The sequence below is a fragment of the Lepisosteus platostomus genome, chromosome 13 (genome assembly GCF_059453375.1).
Source record: "Lepisosteus platostomus isolate fLepPlt1 chromosome 13, fLepPlt1.hap1, whole genome shotgun sequence".
NCBI lineage: Eukaryota > Metazoa > Chordata > Actinopteri > Semionotiformes > Lepisosteidae > Lepisosteus > Lepisosteus platostomus.
In genome coordinates this window covers 31,256,360-31,284,330 of record NC_142623.1, presented here as the reverse complement: position 1 = coordinate 31,284,330, position 27,971 = coordinate 31,256,360, and the positions used below count along the sequence as shown (strand labels likewise).

The window sequence follows — 27,971 nt, the reverse complement described above, 5'->3', positions numbered from 1 at the left end:
TTATATTATACAATGTGTGTTCCTAGATATCAGTCATTGTGAGCTAATATAACCCTGGCAATAACCCAATAGACATTGGGAACTTGACAGGATCCACCCTGGGCAAAAGCCTGTCTGTTGCAGGACACACACATGCCCGCATACAGGTGTTTAATTTACAGATGCCAGTTTACCCAGATGGCATGTATTTGGATTGTGGGAGGAAAGCTGAGAACATGCAAACTCCACACAGAAGGTGGCCCACACCAGAATCAAACCCTAGGCCCGAGAGCAATAAGGCAGCAGCTCTGTCACACCCCCATGCTTCCTAATACTTCAATCTTTTGCACAAGTCAAGGGGAGCCCAGTCACTGTGCAGACAGCTACTGCTGGATCTCCTTCAGCCTGTCTTCAGACTGCCTTTACAGTCAACACAGGCAGTAGTAAAGGTGACATGGCAATGATGATGGTATTATTGTGATGATGATGCATTAACTATGATAAGCTGTTGTTGTTATAATCATAACAACAAATTAACTTAACTGTGAGTCAGCAACCTGTGGAAGGACACAAAATGTTAGCCAGGAAGACTAAAACAAAACGATCTGGGTTCAGGATCACAGAGTATAGACCTACACTGCACACTGCTTCATGAGTGCATTCATCATTATGTATATGCATTTATTATGCATTCACCATTATTATTTGGTACGGTTCATTTATAATTTCTGTATCTTAATTGGGAATCTCCATCTAACTGAACTGAACTGGTTTCATCTCTCTGTTCTCCTCCCCACTGATAGCTGTTGTGGGGTGAGCGTACTGGAGCACTATGGCTGCCGTCACATCATCCTGGTGGGGCTGCACACTGGTGGTGGTGGAGGGGAGTCCCCATTACCTGTAAAGCACTTTGAGTGGAGTATCCAGCAGAGCACTATGTAAGTGTAATAATAATAATAATAATAATAATAATAATAATAATAATAATAATAATAATAATAAATCCTTAACTACCGCTTCCTAATTATAACAGTTCTTAGAACATAATGTTTTAACTTCTGTTCCGTGTCAAGCGACTTTATTCCGTAGTTACCTGCACGCAAGTCACGCAGCGCTCGTTTCAAATCACGATCCCCCGCTCGGCGGAACCAAGCTACAGTATAAGCGGTTCTTCCTTGTCCAATCTGCGCCTTCAAATATGAAAGCTACTCAGATTTGTATTATGATCATTTTTTTGCATGGTATTTAGCACGCAGATCGTTTGCGCCCAGACAGCCAGAAAGCCCCGCACAATACTGCTGTAAGAAGAGATCCCCGGTGATGCATTGACGAGGCGCTCTGGTGACTGATGCCCCTTGACGAGGCGTGTGAGGCGAGTGTGATTTGCACTAGTTACTACAGCGAGGGCTGAGCGCTGTAACCCGACTGCAACCTGGGGCGCGCAGGCGCAGTGCAGCGACTCGCTACAGCGCCTGTAATGGCTGCTGGCTGAAATGACTCAGATGCTGCTGCTCCGTCTGTTTGGAATTGAGAGCGGAATCGACACCGTTAACTTGGGCATACCTGAGTTAAAATGGTTGATTTCCGACCGGAGAAGCATCGCGAAACAGAAACTAACGGAGTGAAGTGAGTCCTATTCCTGTAGGTAGACCGGTTTATGTTTCTTATTTGTTACGGAGGGGGGGACGGGACGGAAAATAGAAGCGGAGTAGCGGCGCTCGATTGTGTGTGTGTGTCCCTGTGTTTGCTCTCGTCGTGGCAAAAATGAGAAGAGACCTACGTAGGTTATCGTGGTTTATTTGAACACCTGTTTCTGTTTTGCACACAGGTTGTTTTACAAATCGCATTCTGGCTTTGGGATTCGGTTCGGGATGTAGATTCCGTGTTATACCAGCAAAGCCCGAGTCCGTTTTCCTGCCTGTTGTAACTCGGGGCTCTTTTTTTTTTCCGGGCACGAGATTTCCCTCTGTTGCGCCGCGTTTAGCGTACTTATCCAGCAATGCGGTGTTGTTTTATTAAAAAATAAATACACAAGCGTTATTTGTGTACGTGTGTCTTAAGTAAGTGTGTACCCATTGTGTACCCATTTTGCTATATATTTCACCACCAACACGATGAGTTACGTAGTTTTACGGTGTGTGTCTGTGGGTTGCCCTCGTCTTTTCCGTTTGTACGGCCGCGAAAATGGCTGTGAAGTGCTCGCGAGCCGACCCTCGAGCCCTGCCTGCAGCCCGCGGGAGCCTCAGACGGCTTCCGAGGAGCTCGCGGGGTTACTGTAGTTCACGTCGTGCGGCGCTGCGGCGCGGCAGGAAACGAGAAGGCCTTCAAAGTTCAAGCCTCCGCGGACGAAGTGGCCACGTTTGCCCGGCCGCACGGCGGGGTCTCTCCCTGCCTCTGTCAGCGGGTTACGTAACGCGTTTCGCTTGACCACAGCACTTAACACGTACGCGTACCGAGCTGATGATTGGTGTTGCATACCTTGCGTTGCCACGACAAAGTGGCTACGGGTGCTTTTCTGGAATAGAAACAGCGAAACGCACTTCTATTAAAAAAAAAGACCGTGCCTTATCTTTCAGGCTTACTATTATTGGGAATGTTGGGGTTAGTTTAGTTTTGGCTGACGCCTTCACCCCGATGTTATCTTTAGATAACACGACGCATTGTTCCCGCCGGCGATAGTCTCATGAGCGGTCAGAGGTTGAGAGAGACGATTCGTGCGATTAACAAAAGGATAAAAGAGGTCACAGGTGAGAGGAGGCCGTTCGCTCGGTGGGGTTGGTTGTACCGGATCTGATCGATCCGATCATCTCTTTCAGCAGCTTGTAGCAGAAACAGGCTCGTCAGCTTTCGATGACGCGAAGATGGGCAGCTTGTTCCAGACTCCCACAGCCCTTTGTGTAAAGAAGTGACACCTTTTCTTAATATTAAATGCACTCACACGCCGCTTCCCCTGCTTTCACTGTTGATTCTGAAAAGGACATATGTCCTGAAAACAAATAGTTCAGTTCTAGTTTGAATTGATGGAAAGATATGCTTTGGGGCCTCCTGAGTACAGTAATATTGGGTAAAAAGACTGTTATTGTGAGACTAAAAATATCTTCTAGAAACTCAGTAAGGAGTGACAGATTCCTCACAAACTGGATCATAGTATTGATCCAATGGGACACTGAGACAAGAAGCTCACCGTTCAAGTCGATTTAAGAATTGGTGAGGTGTAGAATTGTGGACAATTGAAAAGGAATTACTGTATGGTTAAATGATAAATTACACAGCCTTACTGTTGTTTTATGTAAAGCAGTGACAATTAAAAATGTACATGCACGGAAATGCATGTGCTGAATATCTCAATGACATGTAAATACAGAAACAGTCTGGTGGCCTGTGGAGGACTTGATGTACCGGAAAATGCGTCTTGCTCATTTTATTATTTTGACATATTTCCGTTGAACAGCACTTCAGTAAGTCTGTGTGTGGTCTGTTTTCCCTTTCTTGCATGTGGATAAAGTGGCAAAAGTTGCACAAGAAATTAGTTGTGGGGAATTATCATACTGAAAAAAAAGTTTCATTATGTTAGTATGGGATTAAAAGTGACACAGACTTTAAATTATAGGTGAGGACCCAGTTCATCCACTTAAAGCTTAATGCTACCAAGAAGAAATGGTAAAGGTGTGTGTTGCTGTTTGGTTTAGATGTTGATTTTTTGTTGTGTTTATCTTATGGGGTCAGGGTTTGGTGACTGGTGTGGCCTTGTGGCTTTGAAGATCAACATCTGCCTGTTTTGTGATCCCGACAAGAGGTGCTGACCTAGACTACAGTGTAGTGGAGTCCTGAAACCAAGCAGTTACACTGTGGGTGGAGTAATCTGCTTGTTTCATGCCTAGGGAAACGAGGGACAGACCTTGCTCATAATGAAATGTACAGTGACTTTTTTTTATCTTCGGATCTTCATGCTTGGATGGAAAAGGCACTTCTACGTGTGGAGCTTCTTGTCTGGGGACAAGCTGGGGTTAATTCTGTGCCGAAAAGATGAAAAATCAGTGTTTCTGCATCGCCTTCTCTTTGGAATTAACCTTCTTGCTCCTTTGCTGCCCCCTTCCATCTGACCCCTTCCAAATACCTTATTTGTACTCCAATGATAATCCCTGTGTTTGAAAAAGGTTTAGTTGGATTACACAATTTAATATTCCTGCTCGCAGCTCCTCCTCGCACTGTCCAGCTCTGCACTTTAAAAGAAGGCAGCCGCAGATGCAGCTGTGACATCGCAGTGAGGCGCTCTCAGCACCTGCCTGGAAGGCAAATCAGGTCGCTGCCATCAGTGATGACTGTGGACCAGTAGGTGGTGCTCTTTCCCCTGGATCAGAATTCCCACCCAGTGCATACCATACAGTGACCATACCTTGTTGCAGGACCTACTGACTGATTAAACCAAAATCCTGAATACTTGGTCATTAAATACCTCAGGGCACTGTTCATTACAGTTGGGGGTGGCAACTCCAGTGTCCTGTCTAAGCTCCAGTCTGGGCTCGCATAATTCTAGCCTCCCTTAAGATTCCCTCAATTCAACTAGTATGGCAGTTTCCCACTCCTCCCCACTGGTCTGCCATGCAGCGCAGCTGCTGATGCAGAACCATTGCTGCTGCATGTCACTCAGGTGAGATCTGCACTTCAGAGGGGGGAGAGGCAGGGTGAAAAGCAGTGTTGTTGCAAGCAATGATTAGTGTTGCACAGTACCTCGGGTCAAATCAGTGAACACTTTGTAGCGCAGTGTGAGTTTCGGAGTGCTTCATGGTCCCCAGCGAACGTACATTGTTTTCACCAATGTGGCTGGGCAGCTTTTTCCAGATTCCCACAACCCTTTGTGTATGGAAGTCCCTCCTGTTCTCAGTTTCAAATAAACAAGGTCACAAGCGGAAGTTTATTCTAAGTTTGCACTGACACGTCGACACCCATTTTAAAGCCATTATTTTATTATATCCGTGAAGTGAGAACATATTCTCATTTACACTGGCTGCCCAGAGTCCCATTGGTGCAGCTGGGTGTTTTGTGGGTTGAAACTGAATGATGAGTATTTTGCTTGGGGACTCTATGGCTTCTGTGACATCCTATCCCTGCATTTGATAAATAATGTAGGCCCTTCCCTTACAGAGCACTGTGTAGAGGGAAATGTTGAAACAGCAGGCAGTAATAGCCACACAATGCAAACTTGTTGGCGTGTGCATGCGACTCAGTGATGAGCAGACTGCAGAGTCTCTCCTCTGCACGTCGTCATGATCCCGCTAGCTGCGTGGGCACTCGCCAGCATTGGTTTGTCCGTGCCTTGAGGGTGTACTTTCGCAACACCCATCCACCCGCTTTGTACCCGTTTCCTCCAGTTCAGGGCTAAGGGGGGCCGGAGCCTAACCCAGCAATCCACAGGCGCAAGGCAGGGTACACCCTGACTGGAGCACCAGTCCACTCCTGAGCCACACAGACACACCCACTCCCACCAGCGCCAATTTCCCCAGCTGCCAGTTAATAATAATAATAATAAACTTTGAGAAGGTGGCTTCTCAAAGCGCTTTACAGAATGAGAAAAATGAAAGAGAAAACACAATTACAATACACAGAGGAGACCGTGGATGGTGGTACTAAGAAAGGCAGAGGGGTAAAGAATGGAACCAGTGCAGTAAAGGCTCTTCTCAAGAAGAGGGTCTTGAGTCTGGATTCCCAGCAGTATGTCTTTGGACTGCGGGAGGAAACGAGAGCCACCAGAGGTAACCCATGCGAATGTGGGGAGAACATGTGAACTCCAGGCAGATAGTGCCCCAGGAAATGAACCCAGGGGCCCCAGATCTAGCAATGCTAACCAGTGCTCCCCTGTACTGCTCCAAATCACCACGGCTTCCTGGAGTGTACAGCGTGCTTGTTGGCCGCCTCCCTGTCCGTCACATCTGACGACTGAAGCTTCAGTCTTGCCTCACCGCACCTGCTGATTGTCCCAGCAGCCCCCGGGATTAATTCCCGCGTGGAGCTGTGAACGTGTCAGCAACTGATCTGTTCGTTTGTGTCGTGCTGTGCAGTTATGTCAATGTTAGTGTAACAGTAAACGTACTGGGTCTCATGTCGTGGCTCACGGCAGTCCGATAGTGTCTTGTAATAAGTGTGGCTCTCCGAAATTCCTGCTGTTTCAGTGCCTTCTTCTTCCGAGCGTCCCAGCTTTCGCTGTTGCTTTCCCTGCTCCGAGGTGGGCGTGATGCTTGTGTTGCTAACAGGAAGTGTCGTCCGCGAAGCCTCGGTCGCCTGCCTGTTATCAAGGAGCTGCAGCTCGAAACGTTCGGGCACCGACCATGGAAACGACGGTAAAATGGAAATAGCTGTTGTTTCTTTCCTAGATACAGGGCAAGTGCTCTAATTGTTTTTGTTAAGGTGCTTGCAGCTCCTTGTCTCCCTGTAGCTCTTCTGTTGAATCCGACAGATTCCTGCTGGGATGTGGGGTTGCTGATGAGGACTTTAGGTCTTCGCCGTGGGTGATAATTTTTCTGCCTTTTAGACGAAGGCCTCCGAGTCGTGGCCTGCCTGCCGCTCTGTACAAGCCCTGCAAAGAACTGGCAACACTGTGCCTGGCTGCCCAAACAATCACATCATTGCATTTAGTCCCCGTCACTTTGTTAGAAGAGCTGTGCGCTGATTCCCTGCTTTAGGTTTGACTTTCCCAGTTGCGTCAGTTTGCTCCCCAAGTCTCGGTTTCGGGCAGGTGCTCCTGCGAGGGGCTGAACTCGCTGCTGGCTTGAAATATGGAGTGTAATTTCACGTGCGGAGCGACTCTGGGTGCAGCTCGGGGTCATCTGGTGAGCCGAATGCAAAGGTCATGTTGACACAGGCAAGCGCTCTGCCGTATAGTGTTGTGTGCCAGGCACTGCTGCGCTGAATCCATCGGTTGCCCGTGGAATTGATCACACATGCCGAGAAGAAGGACCCGAGTTCCAATATGGATATCTGCTCCTGTCTTGGTGGAGTGTGCACGTTCCCCGGTGTTCACGTGTGGGTTACTGCCCCTATGTAAGTAGGCAGGCGTTTATTTTGATTGCTGCAAATTTCCTTCAGCTTGGAAGAAGGGGGTAAGGGGGGTGTTCCCATGTGGCAGGCAGCTGCACCCCCCCCACGCCTCATTCTGTCTGCTTCTGTGCCCTCGGCGTGACCTCATCCTCTTGTCCCCCCCCCCCCCCCCCCCCAGCAGTCTAGAGCAAGCCTAGCGAGACGGGGAGCATGGCGCTGAAGGAGAAGCTGGAGGCCGCGCTGAACGTGGGGCTGAGGGTCCCCAGCATCATGCTGCTGGACGCGCTGTACCGCTGGGACGTCAGCTCCTTCTTCCAGCAGATCCAGAGGAGCAGCCTCAACAACAACCCCCTCTTCCAGTACAAGTACCTGGCGCTGTACCTGCACTACGTGGGTGAGTAGCAGCTCCTGTTCTCTCTCTCTCTCTTACGTGCACAGGCCCTTTGTCTGCCCCGCGAGGCGTCCTGGATTAGGGCGAGTGCTAAGCAAATAGGGATACTGATAACTTGGCCTTTTGTGGCTGGGACAAAAATGAGAAACATCCCATAGCTTTACCAGGGGAGTGAGTAATGAGCACTGTTTATAGAAACTGTTGAACCCTGTGGGAGCAGTGAACTGGCCTGACCTGTGTGCTACAGGGAACAGGCTGTGCTCCGCTAGCTTTGCTGCACAGCTAGGTGATCTGCACCAGAAAAGGAGAGCAGGCTTTGAATCAGTGCTTCAGATCTCTGTACGCCCACAGTGGCTCCCCCCTTGCTGTTTTTTCCTGATGTACTGTAATAGTAGAAGAGGTTTGTTTTTTTTTTTAAGTGTCAAGCAGGTTACATGACAGCCTTGTTTTGAGGTCCTCCTTCAAGGGCTGTGGATGAGCAGAGCTGTCACTGCAGGAAGAGCCTCCTGTAGGTTTTCAGCCGCTCGGTTTATCAGACCCTCACTAGGCCGTTGCCACGATCGAGCGATGATGAGCCCAGTCTCGACAGCAATCCCTTCCATGCAGAGAAGATCTGAACACTCAAGATATTTCAGGGGGTTAGGGGGGCCCGATCTGCCATTCCCCACATTTGGGGGGTGTCCTGCGCCAGGGCAGGGGTTATTCCTGGTGGGGGGAGGTTCGAGGGAGGGGTCGTCTCGGGCAGAGGGACTGTTCTTGGCGGGGGGGAAGGGAGTTGTTATTGTTTAATGCTTGTTTTTTTGATTGCTCTGAATACAGAATAAACCATTTGATCCTGAACAAGAAATACTCCTCTAACAGACAGTTTAAACAACTGTTAAAAGCCCTTATGTCTGCAGCTTAGCTTCAGGTTTGTTACTGCTCTGTCTCTATTAGTGGAAAAGGTATAAAAAAGACATAACTATGGTGCAAGGGTTTATCTGAGAAAGTAATGAAGCTTCAGGGACATCTGTCATGTGTTTGAACCACAGACCTGTTGGGAGCTAATCTTTTGTTTGTTACGGTTAAAGGCCGATCTGATTGAGCAGTGAACTCCTCCATTAAGTTGCCATCTTTAAGTAAAGATATCAGCTAAATTTATGAGTATTATCATGTTTGATTTCCTTTCTTCATTGCAATATTTGTTTTGGAAAAGCGTATTGCCAGCAGAAACAAAACTAATACTGTATTTGAAAGCAGATTGGAGTGAACCGCTCTAAAGAGACTCTAAAGGCCTAGGATGAAAAACAGTGATCGGCCTCTGCGGCTTACACATCTTATATCTTGAGGGTGGAATCGTTTGCAGTCCGTTTTTTAATTGGTAAAAAAAAGGTTGTGTGCCTGGATATGCCATAGGAGTGCATTTTTTGATGAATGTCCAAACTCGGCACGATCTTGAAAGTATGTTGTTTTTTAGGATTTTAAGTTATCGTTTTATGATGATCTTTTTTACTCACTGGCTACCTCTTCACTAAGCTTGTGCTCATTAGTTATTTCAGAATGGCTTTTTTTTCCCAGTACGAAACAGGTCCAGCACATCAAATATCCTAAAATATCTATGCTGTCTAAGTGAGATGTTCTTACTGTGAGCTGAACCAGGGGAAACCACATTCCTCCCACTGAGCCTGCCGATAGGTGGGTGTTGTGCAAGTCCAGGCTCAGCAAAACTGCTCGATAACACTTTTTAGGTATTACTGCCCTGTCTGCATGGTTCCTGTCTATCTTGTAACATTATTTTTCATGCTCTGGAAGAATTCATGAACTCAGTTTGCTATAGCTGAAGTTTCAGAATTCGGCAGGGTGTACTGTAACAACCAAATGATAAAGCTTTGCCCTCTTTTTGTATACAAAAGAAGATAAGAATCATGAGAGAAGGCTTCTCAGCCTGTTTAACTTATTTGGTGGCTTGTTCCATCCTCCCACAACCCTTTGAGTAAAGAAGTGCCCGTCCTCCCCCAGCCCTGGCACTGTGGGTCAGTGGGCTAGTGTGTGTGTTTTTTTTTTTTTAAGGGAGAGCAGGGTTAGTTCTTAACCCCATTACCTTGAAGTGTAGTTTTAGAAACCGGATCCTGTTTGATAGGGAGAGTGTTGTGAGCTGTATGCGGAAGGAGACACTGGCTCAACAAGTGTGCTCCCAAAGTGCTGCAGGGATTTGAATGGAGTTGTTGAGGCGTGTTATTGGTCCTGATTCACTGGGTGCCTATTCACAAAGCCCCAGCTCATGAGTTATTTAAAGAATGATTTTTTTTCTCTCGCAGCGGTTCACACAGGAAACCATTCTGCCCTCTTTTTGGCCTGAGCAGCAAGAGAGGACAATAGGCAGTTGTACCCAGTCAGTCTCCCGCAGTATAAACTGCTGACTAGGGCACTGTTCTATCCCAGAGAGAACGTGGCCGGCCACTGTCGCTGGGTTCATTACACCCAATTAATAAAAGTCAGGAAGAACAACGGACAAAACTCGATTGGAAGTAGCGGCTCTCATTCGCCAGCTTGGTTTTAGGATGGAAAGATGTGGGAGGGATGAGTGGGTTTGGCTCAAAGTACCAGCTTCTGGAAAAAGCATGTCAGCAGTATAAGTGTGTACCGGTTTCCTAAGAATAGCTTTTTATTTTCAGTGTGCTGCTACAAGTGCAGGAGAGGCGGTTTGATGAGAGTTAGATAATTGTATGGGGAGTACCCTACCTCGAGGAGTTACCCTGTGGTTAAGACGCTGAGTCTTGGTAAGGTGGAGAGGGTTGTACTTAACTATAACAAGAGCGGTAGTTGAAATCTCCTTTTCCAGGCCTTCAGTGGTTTATTGAGTATATCTTTGGTAATAAATCCCCAGACAACTCTAAATGGGAGCCGGATCTGTGCTTGTGTCATTCTGGCTGGGAATAGTGAAAGGCTGCCTTCTGTCTCCATTCACGTGAAAATTCCCGTGCGCTTGTGGTTGGCCTTTTTCTGATGCGAACCGCAGGTGTTCGTCCTCCTGTTTGTAATTTTGCGCAGCTGTTTGTCCTTTTGTTCAGAGCTGCGCAGGTGCAGAAAGGCGGCTGACGCAGGTCCTGCGGCCCTTTGAGAAACGGAGACGCACGCAGGGGTCTGGATTTGGGTCTTTACTCCAAAGCTGGAAAACGAAACCCATTGTTTTATTTTTTGAAATGTCGTTCCTCGGGAGAAAAATGAAAGGTGACTTTGTTTTTTACTAATTGTGGATTTAGATGAGTAAAACACCTGGCTGACATGGGTAGTAGTCTTAATCAAGACCAGGGATGCCTAGCTTTATTCCTCTGAGGTCCCTGAACTGTCAGAGAAAAGGCACCGGTGTTATATGAATAAGTCATTAAACCATCCCATCCGGATTGCCCGTTCCCCGGATTCAAAGGTGTCCGTTTTGTGATTGAGGATGTCCTGGTCAGAATCCGCTACTGAACAAACCGGCTTGAACAGCTTCTATTGAAATGAATTGGGATACACTGTGCATTCCAGTGTATTCCCAACTCCAAGCCGTCCTGCAGAGCTGTATTTCGGGCCTGGCTGTCTCTGAAACGTCCTGTCTGGGGCGCGGATCAGCAGGGAACAGCGTCCCGCAGGCCGGAGCATGGGAGCCCCTTTGCTGAAGAGATACCCAGCACAGAGCCCTGCAAGATGGCCTTCTTCCAGATGCCTTGGGGATGCGTCCCCTTGCGTGGTCTTTGTTGACTCCCTTTGCTTTTCCTGATTCAGAGTCTTGGGGTTTCATGCCACTCTTCAACCCCTCCCCCCAGCCTTTCTCTCACCCCACAGGGCTTGGAGCTGTTCTCGAGTCTACACTGGGACCAGAGATTGCCAGACTGGTCCAAGATCCTGGGTTAAGAATCCCCAGGCTCAGTCTTCCAGTTGGTTCTGGCCTTCAGCTGATCCTGCTCCAAGGGGCGTGACCCTGCGCTTGTTGGCATTTTGCAGTGGACCGCGAGCGACAGGACGAGACCAGTGGCTTAAGCTTGCGTGAAGGCACCGAAAAATGACCGCTAAACATCCCTTCCCGTTTTCTATTGCCTTGCTGCATCGGTGCAAGGATCGCCAACAAGGGGCCTTCTTCTCGCGCTGAGTGAGCAAGACGAGCTAAGATCTGAAGATCTGAATTTGATCACTTTGGATAAAAGAAGGAAAATGTCGTTCGGTCTCCCCCCCTCCCTCCCGGAGAGCCCGGTTCCGCTGGGAGAAGAAGAGCCGCCGGTTCCAGTCTTGCAGAGTGAGGGGCTCAGTCGCGTGCCGGGAAAGGTCTGGTGAGAGGTCATGCAGGGGGCTGGGTGGGCCTGGCCTGCAAGAAAACCCCACCGCTCGTACACTCGAGTTACAGCCTTGTGAGCGAAAAGGCGTTTTGAGAACTTTTGTTCTCTCCCCTCGTTGTTATATTTAGCTGAGGTGAAGAACCGCGGGCTTTGTGGCGCTGTGCGGAAGTAGAGCGCAGTCTGATAAAAGGCAAAGAAGAGCAGGCCCAGAAGGGAAGGAGGGGTGCAATCTGAAGCGTCAGCAAACCCAGCAGCTTGCAGGGCTGCCGAGAGCACGCAGAGCAGGTTGTTTTTCTAAACTTCGCTGCGCTGACTTCACACCTGCAGCGTAATCTTAGGTGTCTCAGCCTCTTCCTGCACCTGCAGTGATGGCGAACTCTGGTGTGATGTGGTCTTTCAAAATGCTGAGAGAGACCGGTGAATGAAGGCAACAGTGTTAGAGGAGGGCAGGAGGAATGAGACAATAAGGAGGGTTGCTCACCAGGGGAAAATGTTCAGCCCACCTGTTACCAGCCTTTGACTTTGACAATTTAGTGTTTTTCTATGCTCCCGAACGCCTTATCCAGTAAATCGCGGGATAACAGTGTGAATGGGGGTCCCTGCAGTAGGACGGATGTGGCTGTCTTGAGTCTGGGACTGTGACTGTTGGAGGGATGAGTGGGTCCTTGGTGTGACCCCTTTAGCCTTTTCCTGAAACGTACCTGTACCACAACCCCATGTGAAACCGGAATCCGTCTTCTATTAGATCCTAGCCGTCAAAGATCGTTAGTCTTGGTACCTTCATTCCAGAGCTTTACTCCAGCTAATAACTGAATTATCAGGATCTTCAGCACTTGGGATAATTAAGCAGTAAAGGGTCAATTCTGTAACTTAGTGGAAGGTTCAAAGGTTTTGCTCCAACTAACACACAGTTATTAAAGCATTGATTTTCAGCACCTGATTTGATTAAGCAATTAACGGTCAATTAAGTCATTTATGGGGAGGGTTAAGGAACCTCTCCTGCCCTGTGTTGTCTTTGTCCTTGTCCTGTGTGGCTAAGAGGAGAAGGTCCACAATTGGCAAATCACGAATTCTGGGATGTGTAAAACACGACTACAGGGATCCGTTGGAAGAGCGCGTCTCGAATTAGGACGGCACAGTAATTCGAAGGTTTTCTCCCTTTAATTTCCGAAAGCTGTGCACAACAGAAAACGCTTCTGAAGGACATAGTTGCATGGGTGCCGGCCCTGTTCTTGTGAGGCCTGCCTGGCATACAGAGCGACAGCTAATCCCTACCTTTCCTCCTTCGTTAAGCCATTTCCAGGGAAAACCCCCTTTTAAACTCGAGCATGAATAGAGGAGAGAGGCACTTGAAGCAGTCTCTGCGTGTCAGAACGGATCGGATCTTTCGTTCCGTGGAGAGAGAGGCTCCCTGCTTATTTCCATCACCTTGTCTCGGAAGCTGCTCTGCACTTTTCCTCTGCAGGAAGCTGTCGCAGTTTGGTCAAGTGAGCAATCCCGTTGTTGTTTTAGGGTCGCCACTGTAACAAGTCTGGTCTACCCTTGCAGGATCAAAAAAAGTGTTAAGTGTTGGGGTTCAAGCCGTGGGGTTTCTAAGAACCTTTTAAGTCCATGCTTGATAAACGTCTATAATGCACGCAGGAGGGAAGATGCCAGCTTGCAGTCAGACTGAGCGTTTATACCCCTTTCTGACTGTCAGCATCACTCTTGGGGATGTCTGGGTTGCAGCGGGAGGACAAGCTCTTTACAAACACAGGCTCCTGCCGTGTAAGCCAGAGTTTCCATAGGTGCAGGCTGCTGCTATATTTGGCATCGGGCGTTGCATAATAAGACGGATGAGACATGCTTTGTCGGCGAGCTGGCGTTTCTAAATCCGAAAAACTGCAAAGCCTTAATCATTCGCCTGCGTCACGCGTCTGCTCTGACTGCGGCGTCATCGAACAGCCTCTTTTCCCAGCTCGTCTCGGCGAAGGGCTAGAATGAGAAATATCTCTGTTTCTATGTTTCTAATGTCTAAGAGAAATACCGGCAGCCATATCAACCTGCAACTCACAGCTGGCAACCTGCTGAAGGCTCAGCAGATGTGAGCCTTGCCAGTACCTGGATGGGAGACTCCTGGGAAAGCTAAGGTTGCTGCTGGAAGGGGTGTTGGTGTTCCCAGCAGGGGGAACTCACCCTGCTGTCTGTGTGGGTCCTAATGTCCCAGTATAGTGACGGGGACACTGTACTGTAAACAGGCACCGTCCTTTGGATGAGATGTAAAACTGAGGTCCTGCGTCTCTGTGGGCATTCAAAATTCCAGGGCATTTAAAAGAGTAGGGGTGTTACCCCAGTGTCCTGTCCTGGCCAAATTTCCCTTTGGCCCTTACCTATCATGGCCTCCTAATAATCCCCATCTCTGAACTGGCTTCATCACTCTGCTCTCCTCCTCACTGATAGCTGGTGTGTGGTGAGTGTACTGGTGCACTCTGGCTGTCGTTGCATCATCCAGGTGGGGGCTACACACTGGTGGTGGTGGAGGGGAGTCCCCATTACCTGTAAAGCGCTTTGAATGGAGTGTCCAGAAAAGTGCTATAGAAGTGTAAGCAATTATTATTGATTATTATTTAACATGGGGCAGCAGGCTGTAATGAGTGGATGGGGACTGCTAATTGCATATTATACTGAGTAATTGGTGTATATAACATTTGTTTTCAATAAGCGTTTTTTAATGGCGTACATTGTTTTAAAGCCTTTAGGTCTGCTTTACTCTTTAAACATGCACTGGAATATTTGTTAGATTAAGGCTCCTTTCCACACGGGACACTTGACCATGTACCAGAGGTCATGGCCTATCAGGTCACCTGTTCTGGATCAATAGCGTCTTAGCCTTTTCTTCCTGTCACATGACATTGTGCACTGCATTTTTAAATTCCTAAGCTGTGTTTGCATCTGTCAAATTTAAATTCAGTGACAGCCTGCGTAGATCAGCTTAAAGGCAGGGCTGTTCCTGTTGGAGGGTGTTTTTCTGTCAGATCGTTTGTTTCTTGTTGCTTTGCCAATAGATGCTGCTGAGTTTGCATCTGTGTCTTCTTCAGTATTCCTTTTAAGTGGTGGTTAGGTGTGTCCCTGAGGGAATTCCGTATTCCATATGGGAGCTCTCCTGTTCGTGCAAGGAAGCCAAAGTGAGATGAATCCTTCTTGAGGGGGGAAATGATTTATTGCTGCTTCAGTTGAAAGGCGGTTTTGAGGGCGTTGAGAAAAGATCAGAGCGATCGGGTGTTGTCAAGCGATAAACCTGTAACATGTTAAATGACCAGGGGCACAAATGCATGACCCAGGTTGATCCTTCTCTAAAACGGGGGGCCTCCAGCCATCTTTCTGAAGAACCTCAGTCCGGTCTGTTCTTCTAGTGATGAAGCACACTTGAATTTATGACTCAAGTGTGCAAGTGGTTTGTTCTATTGAGGCGCCAAATGACCTGTTGTAAAAAAAAAAAAAAAAGCTCTTGCTTCATTGCTGTAGAAATGTATGATTATATTGGCTGCCTATACAATTTTCAGGCTGGGGGCCCTGGATATTAAGTTTGGAGACTCTTGTAACAGTATAATATAGAAACCCAGCAGATTTTTTTATAGCAGGTGAGACAAACTGGAAATTGCTGACTTTATTGCAGAGTCTTTTTCTGAAGTCTACTTAATCTTAATTTGTGTTAACAAAAACACTCATAACATGCCTATTTTTTTCTTTATTGTCCCCTTGGCTGGTGCGCCCTGTCCCACTGTGACCGGCGCTGGTGCGCCCTGTCCCACTGTGAGCGGCGCTGGTGCGCGCTGTCCCACTGTGAGCGGCGCTGGTGCACGCTGTCCCACTGTGAGCGGCGCTGGTGCGCGCTGTCCCACTGTGAGCGGCGCTGGTGTGCCCTCTCCCACTGTGACCGGCGCTCGTGTTTTGCAGGTTACATCCTGAGCGTGGTTCTCCTGACTCTGCCCCGCCAACACCTGGTCCAGCTGTACCTGTACGTCCTCACGGCGCTGCTCCTCTTCGCTGGCCACCAGATCTCCAGGTAACCCTGCCGCCGCGAAAGCACACTCCCGCCTGGGGACCAGTCGGACTGGTCAGATCACTCGGCTGCCGCTTTTATCCAGAGCAACCTTTTTTTTATATATAGGCAGAGGCGCATGCAGTGCGGCTCCCTTGTTCCACACTCCCACCACCCTTTGCGAAAGGAAATGCTTCCCGTTTTCAATTTTAAATAGGATTCTATGGCACAATTGGCTTTATTCTACACAGTATCTTCTTCAGCAGCCTGACTGGGCTGTAGGAGCCTTCTGGGTAAACAGTTGGCAGCTGGCAACACCAGCTTATTTTTATAATGCTTCATCACTTGACCATCTCAGCCTTCGTTGTGTTAATTCTGCATCAGCAGACATTTGGCATTACAGTAATGGTAAAATGCATGTGCTTCGGCAGATTTCGCAGAAAGGCTGCTGGTTAGTTAAACTGGATGCAGGTGATCAGTCCCGTGTGAGCCTTATTCCCAGATCAGTGACTCTTGTCAGATGCTGGGAGGCTCTGACTATGTCCTGCTGGCTTTTCAGAGACTACGTGAGGAGCGAGTTGGAGTCGGGGTACGAAGGGCCGCTGTACCTGGAGCCACTGTCCATGAACCGCTTCACCACAGCTCTCGTGGGTAAGTGCCTCGCCCATTCAGGGAGCGTGTACTCATCTATACATCGGCAGTGCTGTTTCCTGGCCCTGCCTGGTGTAAGTTTTATAGAGAGCACTTGCTATCCAGTGCCTGAAGACCTGAAGCAAACAGCAATTTCCACCAAATAAGGAAATAATCAATTAAGTAATTAAAGGGGAACTGCAGTCCCAATTTCTCAGACCGGTTAGTGGATCTCGGTAGCAAAATAAATTCATTGATGTTCTAGAAAAAAATTACAAATTCAGACTTAAGCACAAAAATGTAAGCTTTGTGAAAATACTGTAAGTCGCAATGTTGTCGCAAACTCGCATTCAGGTTCCCCTGAATTGCGACGTGATGTGGCCCTTCCTGCTCACTAGATACTGCAATGTACCAGCGAATAAGCGCAGGATGTGCAGCAGACATTTCACCACTGAAATGTTCCAGCATGATCTACATGCAGAGTTAACAAGTACTATTTGTCAGCAAAACCGTCTCACAATCGAGAGCAATATTCCTATTGTATTAAAGAGGTGTATTCCCAAGCCTGCTTGTTTACAATGTCATAGGGCTGCACACGTCACCAGAAGTTTTGTTGCTTTGTTCTAAATCGCAGACCGTGGCCCTGGAAATTGTTTTGTGTTGTCCAAACAAGAAACAAAATGAAATAAGTAAATATATATGAAAAAAGGGGAAAAGTTATTTCATGAGTATTCAAATCCTTAACTGTGGCAAACCTAAATTAATTTAGGTGCACAAAATTACCTTAACAAAGCAACACAATGAGTGGCCTCAGAGTGGAATAAATGCAGTTCACATGATTTCAGAATAAATACACCCGTCTCTGCAAGTTCCCACTGTCAGGCAGTGAATTTCACGCATCTCAGAACTTTCAAAACAACTCGGTGAAAGGCTGTAGAAAGGCACAGATCAAGACCTCTGCCTCGGCAGCGATACACCATCCCGTCTCCATGCCAGTCACCTGGAGTCGGTTTATGACCACGCCCTGTCCAGGTGTCTTTCGCCATAAATACCCGGAGCCCACAGAGCTTCGTTTTCCCTTGTCCCTGTCTCCCTGATGATATCCTTTCTTGGATTTCCAACTTTGTCTGCCGGTATACCCTACGGCTTGTTACCTCCCATTGTCTGCCCGGCTTTGGATTCGGATTTAAACTTGGACTTTGGTTCTTTGGATTCGCCCTGCCCTACAGAATGAGCTTCTCCATGTCCCCAGCTAGTCATGGTCTCACTTGGTGCACTGAGCTCATGGCAGCACCTCATGTCCAGAGTGCGCGCTGCGTGCGATCGGTAGCGTGCAGATCTATGCAGTTCCCTGCGCGCTCCCTGCGGGTTTCCCGGCCCTGCTGCCTCTCGCCCAGCACTTGGGATCTCTTTGCACTCCCCAGATCGCACTACTGGTCCCGTTGCAGTAGCGGGACATTACACCCTTAATGGGTCATTGAGAAGTCAGAGGTTCTGGATCAAATGTTATGTTTACTGGAATGTGTATATGTCATATCGTCATTCCTCATAATGGGACACAATAGGAAGTATCGGTATACTTTTGCAGAGCACTGTTTTTTTTAACATGTGACACAGCTGTTCTTCTATCAGTCTGGTCAAGCTTGAAGGTAAACTGAGCTAAGCAGAACATGGTTTACAATTGTGGGAATCTGTCCTTTTTTTCAGCAGTTCAGCCCCCCCGAGTCAAATCGAAAATTAATTTTCTGAAAAGCTGGCGCAGTTCTGCGTAGCGGAACTTGGCCCGGCCCAAGAAGTTCAGCTCACGTTCAGGATAATTGGCAAACAACTCACTGTCCTTTACCCAAAGCCTTATCGCTGCTCTAGTTTGCAGCAGCTAATGGCAGCGACACGCGACTTTTCCTAGGATTTTCAGTCCTAGCCTTCATTTACATAATCATAAGAAAATCACAGCGAGTTGTAGAGAGCCACAGCTCTTGCCCGCTACGGTCAGTTGTGTAGTGTGACACCCCCAGCGACTCAGTCAAAGCTCTCTTAACAGCCCCTACGACTCTCTGCGACCCATGACGATAAGATCAAACTGATTTGATTTTCTCGTAGCGAGTCGCAAGTCGTAGGGGTGGGCAGTGAGCCAGATGTGTACTTGTGTACGTAATCGCACAATACTTATTTGTTTCAAATATTTGTTTTAAAGGTGTTTTGTATTTTTAACTGTTTTATTTTTGTAAATTCGTTCTATATTTATGAAGACGAATGATGTTTTTGAAGATGTTTATTCGTGGACAACAATGCCTGTGTTACATTTTTCAAGATGTTTACCTGCTTGTTCTCCATGTTGATTGTTGACTTTTGTACTCCCCGTTGATTGGCAGCTGCAGTTGTTGAATTTGACATGCTCTCCGACTAGGAGTCGAGTGGTGTCGTATAGTGTAACACCATCTTAAGTTAGCTCAATCTGTAGAATGAGCAGGCTGCCTGCTTATTTGGGTTGAGGGAATTAAAATTGGGAAAGAATACAAAAACTTGAGTGTCACTTTGCACAAGGAAAAGAGGGTTCTCTTTTTGCTTAAGAGATCCCAGCTGCTTTTTCGGGCCTCTTATTTTTTTTTACCCTTTGGTTTGAAGAAAAGAGACAGTCGGGTTTGTCAAACCCAATTTGTGGCTGTTTGTTTGCAGTAGGCCACACCTGTGCTCAGTACAGTACACCCACAGAAAGTTTCTGGTGCGCTCAGAGACGATAACAGAAACACCTGGGGTTTAGTAATGTTCTGTCTGTATTGTCTGACTTGTATTAACTAACAGTTTGCATATGACTGACGTACATGGAGACACTGCAAGTTTCATTTCTGATTTCTGCCCTGCGCAGTAGTTCTTAAGAGCCAGTATCCTTCAGGAATAAAGTGTCAGGGCCTATGGTGCAGTAATCTGATGACCCAACACAGTGGGTCAGTGCTGGAACAGAGTGTCCAAAAACTGACGCACTACCTTGGACCTCGTTACTCATTGTTGTGAGCTCTGGCATCTGATTTGGGGGAAAATCGGAAGTTTGCCATTTGCCGTGATTGAGAGAAACTTTTTTCAGCCAAAGTGAAAGTTTTTGCCAATCCCGGCAATTAAAAGATTTGGGGGTCTGTGGGGGGGTGGGTTGTCAAATGCTGGCGTCGCACTGCGCAACTTTTCAACTGGTTTGATTTTCTCCCAGTGAGTCGTAAGCCGTAGGCGTGGGCTCTTGTGTCTGCGACGGTCGACAGCCAATGAACGCTCAACCAGAAGTACCACGACCAAACAAATGTGGTCTACTCAAGTTTTTCGGCGTATCCTCTTCCTTTTTTTTCTCCTCACAAAGGACGTTTGTCGACTTTCGTGCGGCGCTCCTCTTGTGCTCCACGTTGATTGGCTGCCAAAAGGAGGCGGTACTTTCACAGCACATTCAGCGACTGCAGTCACTAAATTTGACATGCTCTGACTAGAGGTCGTGCCGTGTGACGCCGGTATAGACTCTGAAGCATCACATTGTTCAACAACTAAATTAGCTAAATGCATATGAAGATTTTTAGTTCAATCCAGATTTAGGGCAGAAACAGGGTAAAGATCTAGATGGACAGGATTGATGTTAACACTTGGTGCATTTTTTAAGATCAGTAGACACAATATGGTCAGCGTGGACATCGGATGTGACGTAGAGCAACTCCTTATCCATCCGCTGCTATATTTAAATGACCAGGTAATCAATTCATGACCTAGCCGTGCTAAATCTTAGCCTTACTTAATTGCAAATTGAGTCAACAACCCCAGCATAGACAGACGGAGGCTCAATTTCCTGTCTGACGTATGGCATGTCTGCAGCTTGGTGCCCCCTGCTGTTAGTGCTGTGCTGACCCTGAGTGCGCACTCTGTTTTAGGGCAGCTTGTGGTGTGCACTCTGTGCTCCTGCGTCATGCAGACCAAACAGATATGGCTCTTCTCTGCTCACCTGCTCCCTCTGGTGGCCCGACTGTGCCTGGTGCCCCTGGAGACAATTGTGTTCATCAACCGCTTTGCCATGATCTTCACTGGCTTGGAGGTTCTCTACTTCCTGGCCTCCAATTTGCTGGTGCCCTACAACCTGGCCAAGACTGCGTACCGAGAGCTTGTGCAGGTAGGGATTTTCTGTTCTGAAGGTTCTGGTGACACTTTTTTAGGCTTTTGCGTCAGTAAGGGAAAGGATTAGAGATTATATTGCATAGGAGTATGGGAAGTAGAATGCCCTGTTTTCTTCTGAAGCTCTACAGCCTTCCTGGACTAGGACTGTTATATTTAGTGTGAATGATGACCTGTGTTGCGAGCACATCTCTGTTGGTGATTTAGGGGTACTGTCTTCTGACGCCATTGCCTCTCTCTGACAGTACTGACACGCCTGGCTCTCTGCGTCAGGAGGTGTTGTGTACTGTCTCCCCTGCCCCTCTCTGACCGTACTGACTCCTCTCCCTCTCTCCGTCTCAGGTGGTGGAGGTGTATGGTCTCTTGGCTCTGGGCATGTCCCTGTGGAATCAGCTGGTGGTTCCTGTCCTCTTCATGAGTTTTTGGCTTGTCCTGTTCGCCCTTCAGATCTACTCATACTTCAGCACCCGTGACCAGCCAACCTCCCGGGAGAGACTGCTGTTCCTCTTCCTCACCAGGTGTGCACAGCTCTCTGCACCCCCTTTTCTTCATCCGGGCCTGTATTGTACGCGTGCTGGTGATCAGTGCTCTGAGTTTTTTTTTTAAATAAAATCTCACACATCCTGGGATATGTTGAGGCTGAGAATAGTATAGAAGGATATGTGTAAAAAAAGTGGAACTCGGAAATAATCTTCACACTCAAACAACACATTGTTGTGGTATTTTTAATATTTTCCTTAATATAGGAACAGAGTACAAAATTAAAGTTGTCCGTTAGTGAGTTTCGTCTAAAAGAAATGATGTCTACATCTGTATTGCTACTATGTGTATTTGTTCTTATGGAAGTGTGTATGATTTGCCTGAATGGGGATAATGTTCTTCGGGCTGGCACTGAGCCCCTCTCTCCTATCCCCACAGCATCGCCGAGTGCTGCAGCACCCCCTACTCCTTGCTGGGGCTGGTCTTCACCGTCTCCTTCGTGGCGCTGGGCGTCCTCACACTCTGCAAGTTCTACCTGCAGGGCTACCGCGCCTTCATGAACGACAACACCATGCACCGGTGAGGCCACATCGCGGTAGGAGCGGCCTTTCCTTCTCGCTGTCCCCCAGCATGAAAACACAGGGTCGACAAGTGGAATAAGCCAAACAATTCTTACATTTTTTTTTGCGGATTGAAAATTTCCAGCCGAGCCCAACAAGCAGCAGCACCGAGCGTGCTATTGAAGATCAGAGCCCAGGGCTGGGCAGTAGCAGTGTGTTGGTGCTGTGCACGTTCGGGTTCAGCCTGTGCTGGATTGTCCGGATGTGCGCGCTCAGTGCCCTGCTGTCTCTCTTCTCCCCGGCCTCAGGGGCATGACCGAGGGGATCACTCTCCTCATCCTGGCCGTGCAGACCGGCCTGATCGAGCTGCAGGTCATCCACAGAGCCTTCCTCCTCAGCATCATCCTCTTCATCGTGGTGGCCTCCATCCTGCAGTCCATGCTGGAGATCGCTGACCCCATCGTGCTGGCACTGGGAGCCTCGCGAGACAAGTAAGGGCCCCCGGGGGGTGGGGTGGTGGCAGGTCAGCTCCTCCAGGCACGGCACAGACCCACTGTGGCCTGATTGCTGTCTGGAGTTTCTGTATTGTGAAAATATAAGGATTGATAGGCAGGTGATGTGAGTGACATCACATGTGACAAGTATCAGATTGATGATACAGTACATATGGGATGGAGACATGTGGTAGATCAAGATATTTGTACTTTCCTGTCGTGCCTGGATGTTTCTATTGCATCGGAATTACTACGATTAATTTATTCGGGACCTACTTTTGTGTCCACTTATACAGCTGTATTTTGGCATGATCTCTTCAGGAAGAAGAGAGGGAGATACTAGTGAGGTGAGAGTAAAGCTCTGGAAGGCGCTGGAAGAGCTCATCATTGGGGCAGGAGTCAAGGGCAGTGGTTAGGGTACTGGAGTGACACGCTGTTCTCAGGTGTGTCACTTCACCTGAACTGTTCAACTGAACTATTCTTGAAGCGCCGCTACTCTGGGAAGGGAAATAACAGTGTTGTTCCATCGTGTGGTGGATTTGGTGCCATGCAGAGAAGAGCAGTTCATAAAGCTCCCGGCGCAGGCCTTCTGCACGTGATCTCTTCTCATTCCACAGCGTGCCTGAAATCCGGGCGTGGTTAGGGAAGCTCTGGCTGAGTGTGTTGGTGTGTTGTGTGTTGCAGGAGCCTATGGAAGCACTTCCGCGCGGTGAGCCTGTGCCTCTTCCTGCTGATATTCCCCGCCTACATGGCCTACATGATCTGCCAGTTCTTCCACATGGACTTCTGGCTGCTCATCATCATCTCCAGCAGCGTCCTCACCTCGTTGCAGGTACTGCGCACCCACCTTCTGTCTCTTCCTCGTCTTCTTCTCCGTCGGCCCTTTTCGGGGCCCTTTGTTGTCTCTCCTTTCCCTCTCTCCCTTTCTGCTCTAAGAAGAAAAGAAAGAAAACTGCTGAGTTGAGCGCAGGCCATTATTCAGAGCGCGGTTCTGTTCCAGGTGTGCTGGGGGGGTGCCAGCCCCAGTGATGAAGTGTTTCTCGTTCCTTAGATGGGCTGCACACCCAGCAGTTAACCCTGCAGTGTCTGAGAGCCTTCTCCTGTTGAGATATTGGCAGGCCTATGTACCTCCTTAGCTCTGTCACAGCATTCGTTTTTTCCTCAAACGAACCTATAATTGCCCATTTTTTTTGTCTACCCACCCAGTTCCAAAGCAGTTGCTTTAAGATTCACGTCTCCTGTGATGACTCTTTACTGCTCATGGAAAATGGGAACACAAATGCAAACCACCAGTGTGTTTAGGGTACTGGAGTGACACGAAGTGCATTTAAAAGCAAGAACAGGAGGCACGTGTTTACACAAAAGGTGGTGGGGGTGTGGAACAAGCCACCCAGCCATTTATTTGAGGCCAGTACCCTGGCTTCATCCAAGAGAACACTGGATGAGATCCTCTAGTCAGGAAAGAAGGCACTTCATTATAAAAAGGGTGGCGAGAGTGTGGAGCAAGCCGTGTTGTTGAAGCCGAGATCCTGCTTTCCATCAGCACTGATGAGTGCTTTTCAAACAGCAAAGTCAAATGTACTCAATAACTTGTGAAACCTCCAACTTACATAAACAAATAGACTAGATTTCCAAGTATGCGCAGCACCATATTCTGCGATTCAGAATAAGGCAACAAAACTTCCAGTTACATTGTAAACAAGCAGGCTTGTGAATACATACGTCTCTTAATCCAAGAGAAATATTCCTCTCGACTTTGAGATGGTTTTGCCGATAAACGGAACCTACTTGTTAACTCTGCATATAGATCCCCTTGGAACATTTCTGCTGTGAACCGTCTGCTGCACAACCTGTGCTTATTCGCTCGTACATCGGCACATCGCCTTACACCAGTCATTATAGTGACTAGTGAGCAGGAAGGGCCGCTTCACATCGCAGAATTCTCACTCTTGCCCATGGCGAGACCCATTTGCGACAACATGGCGACTCGCAGCACTTTCACAAAGGTCACGATTTTGTGCTTAATTCGAAACTTGTAACATTTTTCCGAGATTTAATAACTTACTTGAGCAATCTGGACTGCCATTCCCCTTTGATTACCAGATGGGCGAGCCCTCACTGTTCTTGTGTCCCCCCCTCAGGTTCTGGGCACGCTGTTCATCTACGTGCTGTTCATGGTGGAGGAGTTCCGCAAGGAGCCCGTGGAGAACATGGACGACGTCATCTACTACGTCAACGGCACCTACCGGCTGCTGGAGTTCCTGGTGGCGCTCTGCGTGGTGGCCTACGGCGTGTCCGAGACCGTCTTCGGGGAGTGGACGGTCATGGGCTCCACCATCATCTTCGTCCACTCCTACTACAACGTGTGGCTGCGCGCCCAGCTGGGCTGGCAGAGCTTCCTGCTGCGCCGCGACGCCGTCACCAAGATCAAGTCCCTGCCCACCGCCACGCAGGAGCAGCTGGAGAAGCACAATGACATCTGTGCCATCTGCTACCAGGTACACAAAGGTCAAGAGTCGGTGATCGGACGTATCTGCCAACCCCCACTTTAGAGAGCCGTCATCCTGCAGCCCTAGGGACGTGTTCGGGCAGCGAGAGACCAACAGCACCTGCTCTGTTAGCACTCACCAATTGGTCCAGTAGATCATTCAGGGAAGACTCCTGTGCCTAGGGTCCAGGAACAAGGTCACCCTGATTGGACACATCCTGTCCTTGGGAGTTTGTTCAGTACGATTACCTTTCAGGGTGAAGGTGCACGATAGGCGAATAAAGCAGAGAGAGTCTGGGTGGTGCACAGCAACAAGCCAGTGGGAGACTGATGGAGTAGGAGTTTACACAGATATGGGTGGGGCATCTGAGACAAAAGCATATTGACAAAGCAGTTAGTTGAAGAAATTTCTGTTTTTATGGAAAAAAAGACACGGTGTAGTTAATCAGCGTTGAAGGACAGAAAAAAATAAACTTTCACTGTTGGTGGACTGAAATCTTTTAGTGCTATGAATTCTCTCGCTAGAACTGAAAATAATAGTGGTCTTGCCAACATGTGAAATTCACATACATCTGATACTAATTTGGACTTGGTTCCTTCTTCTGCTGAAAACCAAGAGCAAGAGCTGCACATCAGTCAGGAAATGAGGTCAAAGAGCACTGCTGTAGTCCCGGTGCCCACTTCATAACCTCACACTCATTCAGCTAAAGCAGAGCTGCTCCCAGTGCTGAAGGCATTAAGGAGCTTACTGAGATATGGTTCATCCCTATAATCCTTAAGCACCGTGTCTTTTCAGAGCTGAGTAACTGACTGGATTTAAAACTTGTCAGTTGAAAATGTGAAATTCTGTTGGAACTTTAAAAAGCACGTTTGAAGTTGGACCTTGTATTCTGGAGTCACTTTGTTACAAAACGAAAGAAAAATGACAGGACTCTCTCTGGAGCAAAATTGTATAACTCCAGTAAACCTTAAGTTTAACAAGTATCTGTACTGTTAAAAATCTGTTTACTTGATTGAATTTTTGTTTTGCTGTCCCCCAGGACATGAAGTCTGCAGTCATCACTCCCTGTAGTCACTTCTTCCATGCTGGCTGCCTGAAAAAGTGGCTGTATGTCCAAGAGACCTGCCCCCTCTGCCACAGCCAGCTCAAGAGCCAATCAGCGACGGCCACGGCCGCCACGCCTCCACAGGAAGCACAGGGGGTGGGGCAGCCGCCACAGGATCCTGCTCCTCCAAACCCAGAGGAGGCGGGGCCTGCAGAGCCCCTCCCAGAGGGCGGGGCCGTTCCGGGGGGAACAGACTCTACAGGAGAGGGTAGCTGCGCACCGGAGGCCCAGCCTCACCCTGAATCGGGTCTCCCAGCGCCCCATGACGCCAGTCAGGAGGGACTTGGCGCTGGCCTCCACCCTACACACCTTGACCCCCTTGAGAACTGTCCCCAGTCTGTGGGCGGGCGGGACCAGGGTTGGGAAGGGCAGGCTCCTTCTCCGATGGAGTGCCAGGAAACTGTCTGCGCCAGCCGGAACTCCGCAGGGTGCGTGCCAGGAGGGCCTACCTGTGCCACCGGTGTGTCTGAAGGCCAGGCCGCGCCAGCGACCCGGGAACACTGAGTCCATCCCTGTGCCAGCGCCGGGAGCCCTTTGCAGAGCGCAGAGCTGCTGTTGCCCACTGACAGCTCAGACTCCAAAGCAAGTGAACGACCCATCGCCCTCTCCCGTGACCCACCCCCCTTCTCCCAGCTCCTTGCTGAATTAACCCTTTCCCTGCCGCCCTGCCTAGGGGGGGGGGCAGGATACTATGACTGTTAAACAGAAGGTCAGGACGAGGGGAAAGACGGAGGTTTTGATGTACTAGAAGCTTTAAGCACGCTTTAGGCTAGCACGTTGTCGCTGTCTTGTATTTGATGTAGGATTTAATTTTTTAATCAATAATCTGCCACCGCATTTGCACTAATGTAATTTATAGCAATGCTCCAAAGTTGTCTTGTCAGGTACCAAATATTTTTTGGTGTGTATGAGGAAAAAAAACTGTTTAAGGGGTTTTGATATACTTACAGTGTTAATGCAGCACCAGTGGATGTGAAATGGGCGAAGGCTTGCGTGAACACTTTGGTGCCCTCTACTGGTAGAAGTGGGAAGAGCTTCCGTCCATGGATTGAGAGCTGGTGCGAGCAAAAGAAATTCACTCAAATACTGAATTTATTTTGACAGTGTTATTTTGCATTGATTGCATTTGTGAGAATGAATACATATACGATGTATGAACAAACTCAGCAAATGCCATTTTTAAATTATTATTATTTTGTAGGGATTGGTTAGCTTTTGCACGTTTCCTTGAATGCGAAATGTTGTTCATGATGTATGTGAATTTCACATTCATCGTGGCTTCTGTAGGGTTTTTTTTGTATCTTATCGTTTGAAATGTATTCTCGAGTGAAGGGATTTTTTTTCATTGGAGAGATGAGGAAACCCTAATCCAGATTACATTCTATTTTTTATGATGTTTTTTTTAATATTCAACTAACAGGAGGTGTTAATCCGAGACTGCTGAATTCCGAGCAAATTTCAGTTGTGACTGAGCAAGAGAATTTGGCTGGAGTCTTTTTACTTTTACGGAACTGAATGTCAAAATAAAAATGAAGCATAAAATTTCAAGAGTCCATGTTGCCTACTGTCCTTTCATGTACAGATGTTTCCTCGGGGAATGTGGTTCAGGCACACCAAGGTTTTGTGGGAAAAAAAGTTTGAATTTACACGCGGTTTGAACAGCTCCTTGTCTCTATCACAAATGACCAATCCTTTGAAGGCTGAGCCAGCATTACATTGTCAATACTGAATCGTGTCTCCATGAGACTGTGACCAGGACTCGCTAGAAAGGAAGCACTGGGGTGAGTTGAGCAGAGCTGTCCTATTTTTTAAGGATACAGTGTTTTTAAGGGACATGCTGGACAAGCTTCCTGTGACATCACCTGGCGTGCAGTGACATCACCGGGTGTGCAGTGACATCATGCTGTTCCTTCAGGCATGTCACAGCTGTGATGTCCACGTGTCCCATCAGCTCCCTGACCACGCAGGAGTCAATCCCAGAGATCCAAGTCCTGGAAAAGCTGGCTGCCCTGAAACGGGTTGGGATTTTTAACTGCTGGTTCTTGACTTCCAGTCTTCTAATCTGTGTACCCCTGCTTTTTTAATCGTTACACAAACGAGCTAATACGACAAAATGTGCCATGGAAACACAAATAAGTGAGCTGTACAACCCCAGAATGGCACGGCTCTTGGAGACCACTGTCCGTAGTCGAGGTGCAGTTGGGTGTATCTGCGCTGTTCTTCATCAGCACATCTTCAGGCAGAAGAGGCTCTTGTGCAGGAGCTGCACAGATGCGACGCAAGAAAGGCGTGTCTGCAACGGCTCTTCCCGGGTTCGAATGCGGCTGTAGGCTGCATGTCAGGTGATCTGGC

General features: G+C 48.1%; 1 protein-coding gene across 4 annotated transcripts; it reads left to right on the top strand.

Moving 5' to 3' along the window:
- Positions 1–1,429: 1,429 nt before the first annotated feature.
- Positions 1,430–27,172, top strand: rnf145a (ring finger protein 145a). Of its 4 annotated transcripts, none has more exons than XM_088604126.1 (11): positions 1,430–1,605; positions 7,196–7,408; positions 15,637–15,745; positions 16,281–16,372; positions 20,254–20,489; positions 20,834–21,009; positions 21,410–21,550; positions 21,840–22,022; positions 22,710–22,857; positions 24,167–24,523; positions 25,554–27,172. In XM_088604126.1, exons 2-11 carry the CDS (start codon positions 7,225–7,227, stop codon positions 26,121–26,123), a joined length of 2,196 nt encoding a protein of 731 aa, XP_088460252.1. In that variant the 5' UTR covers positions 1,430–1,605; positions 7,196–7,224; the 3' UTR covers positions 26,124–27,172. The 4 variants fall into 4 exon arrangements, with proteins under 4 accessions (XP_088460252.1, XP_088460251.1, XP_088460250.1 ...); XM_088604125.1 differs by having other exon boundaries at positions 7,193–7,408; XM_088604124.1 differs by having other exon boundaries at positions 1,430–1,620.
- Positions 27,173–27,971: the final 799 nt, after the last annotated feature.

Bases quoted from the DNA above. Each gene is read 5' to 3' on its own strand.
- rnf145a (XM_088604126.1), top strand. From the start codon at position 7,225: ATGGCGCTGAAGGAGAAGCTGGAGGCCGCGCTGAACGTGGGGCTGAGG. The intron at 16,373-20,253 runs GTAAGTGCCTCG...ACTCTGTTTTAG, and splicing joins CTTCACCACAGCTCTCGTGG to GGCAGCTTGTGGTGTGCACT. The intron at 21,551-21,839 runs GTGAGGCCACAT...CCCCGGCCTCAG, and splicing joins AACGACAACACCATGCACCG to GGGCATGACCGAGGGGATCA.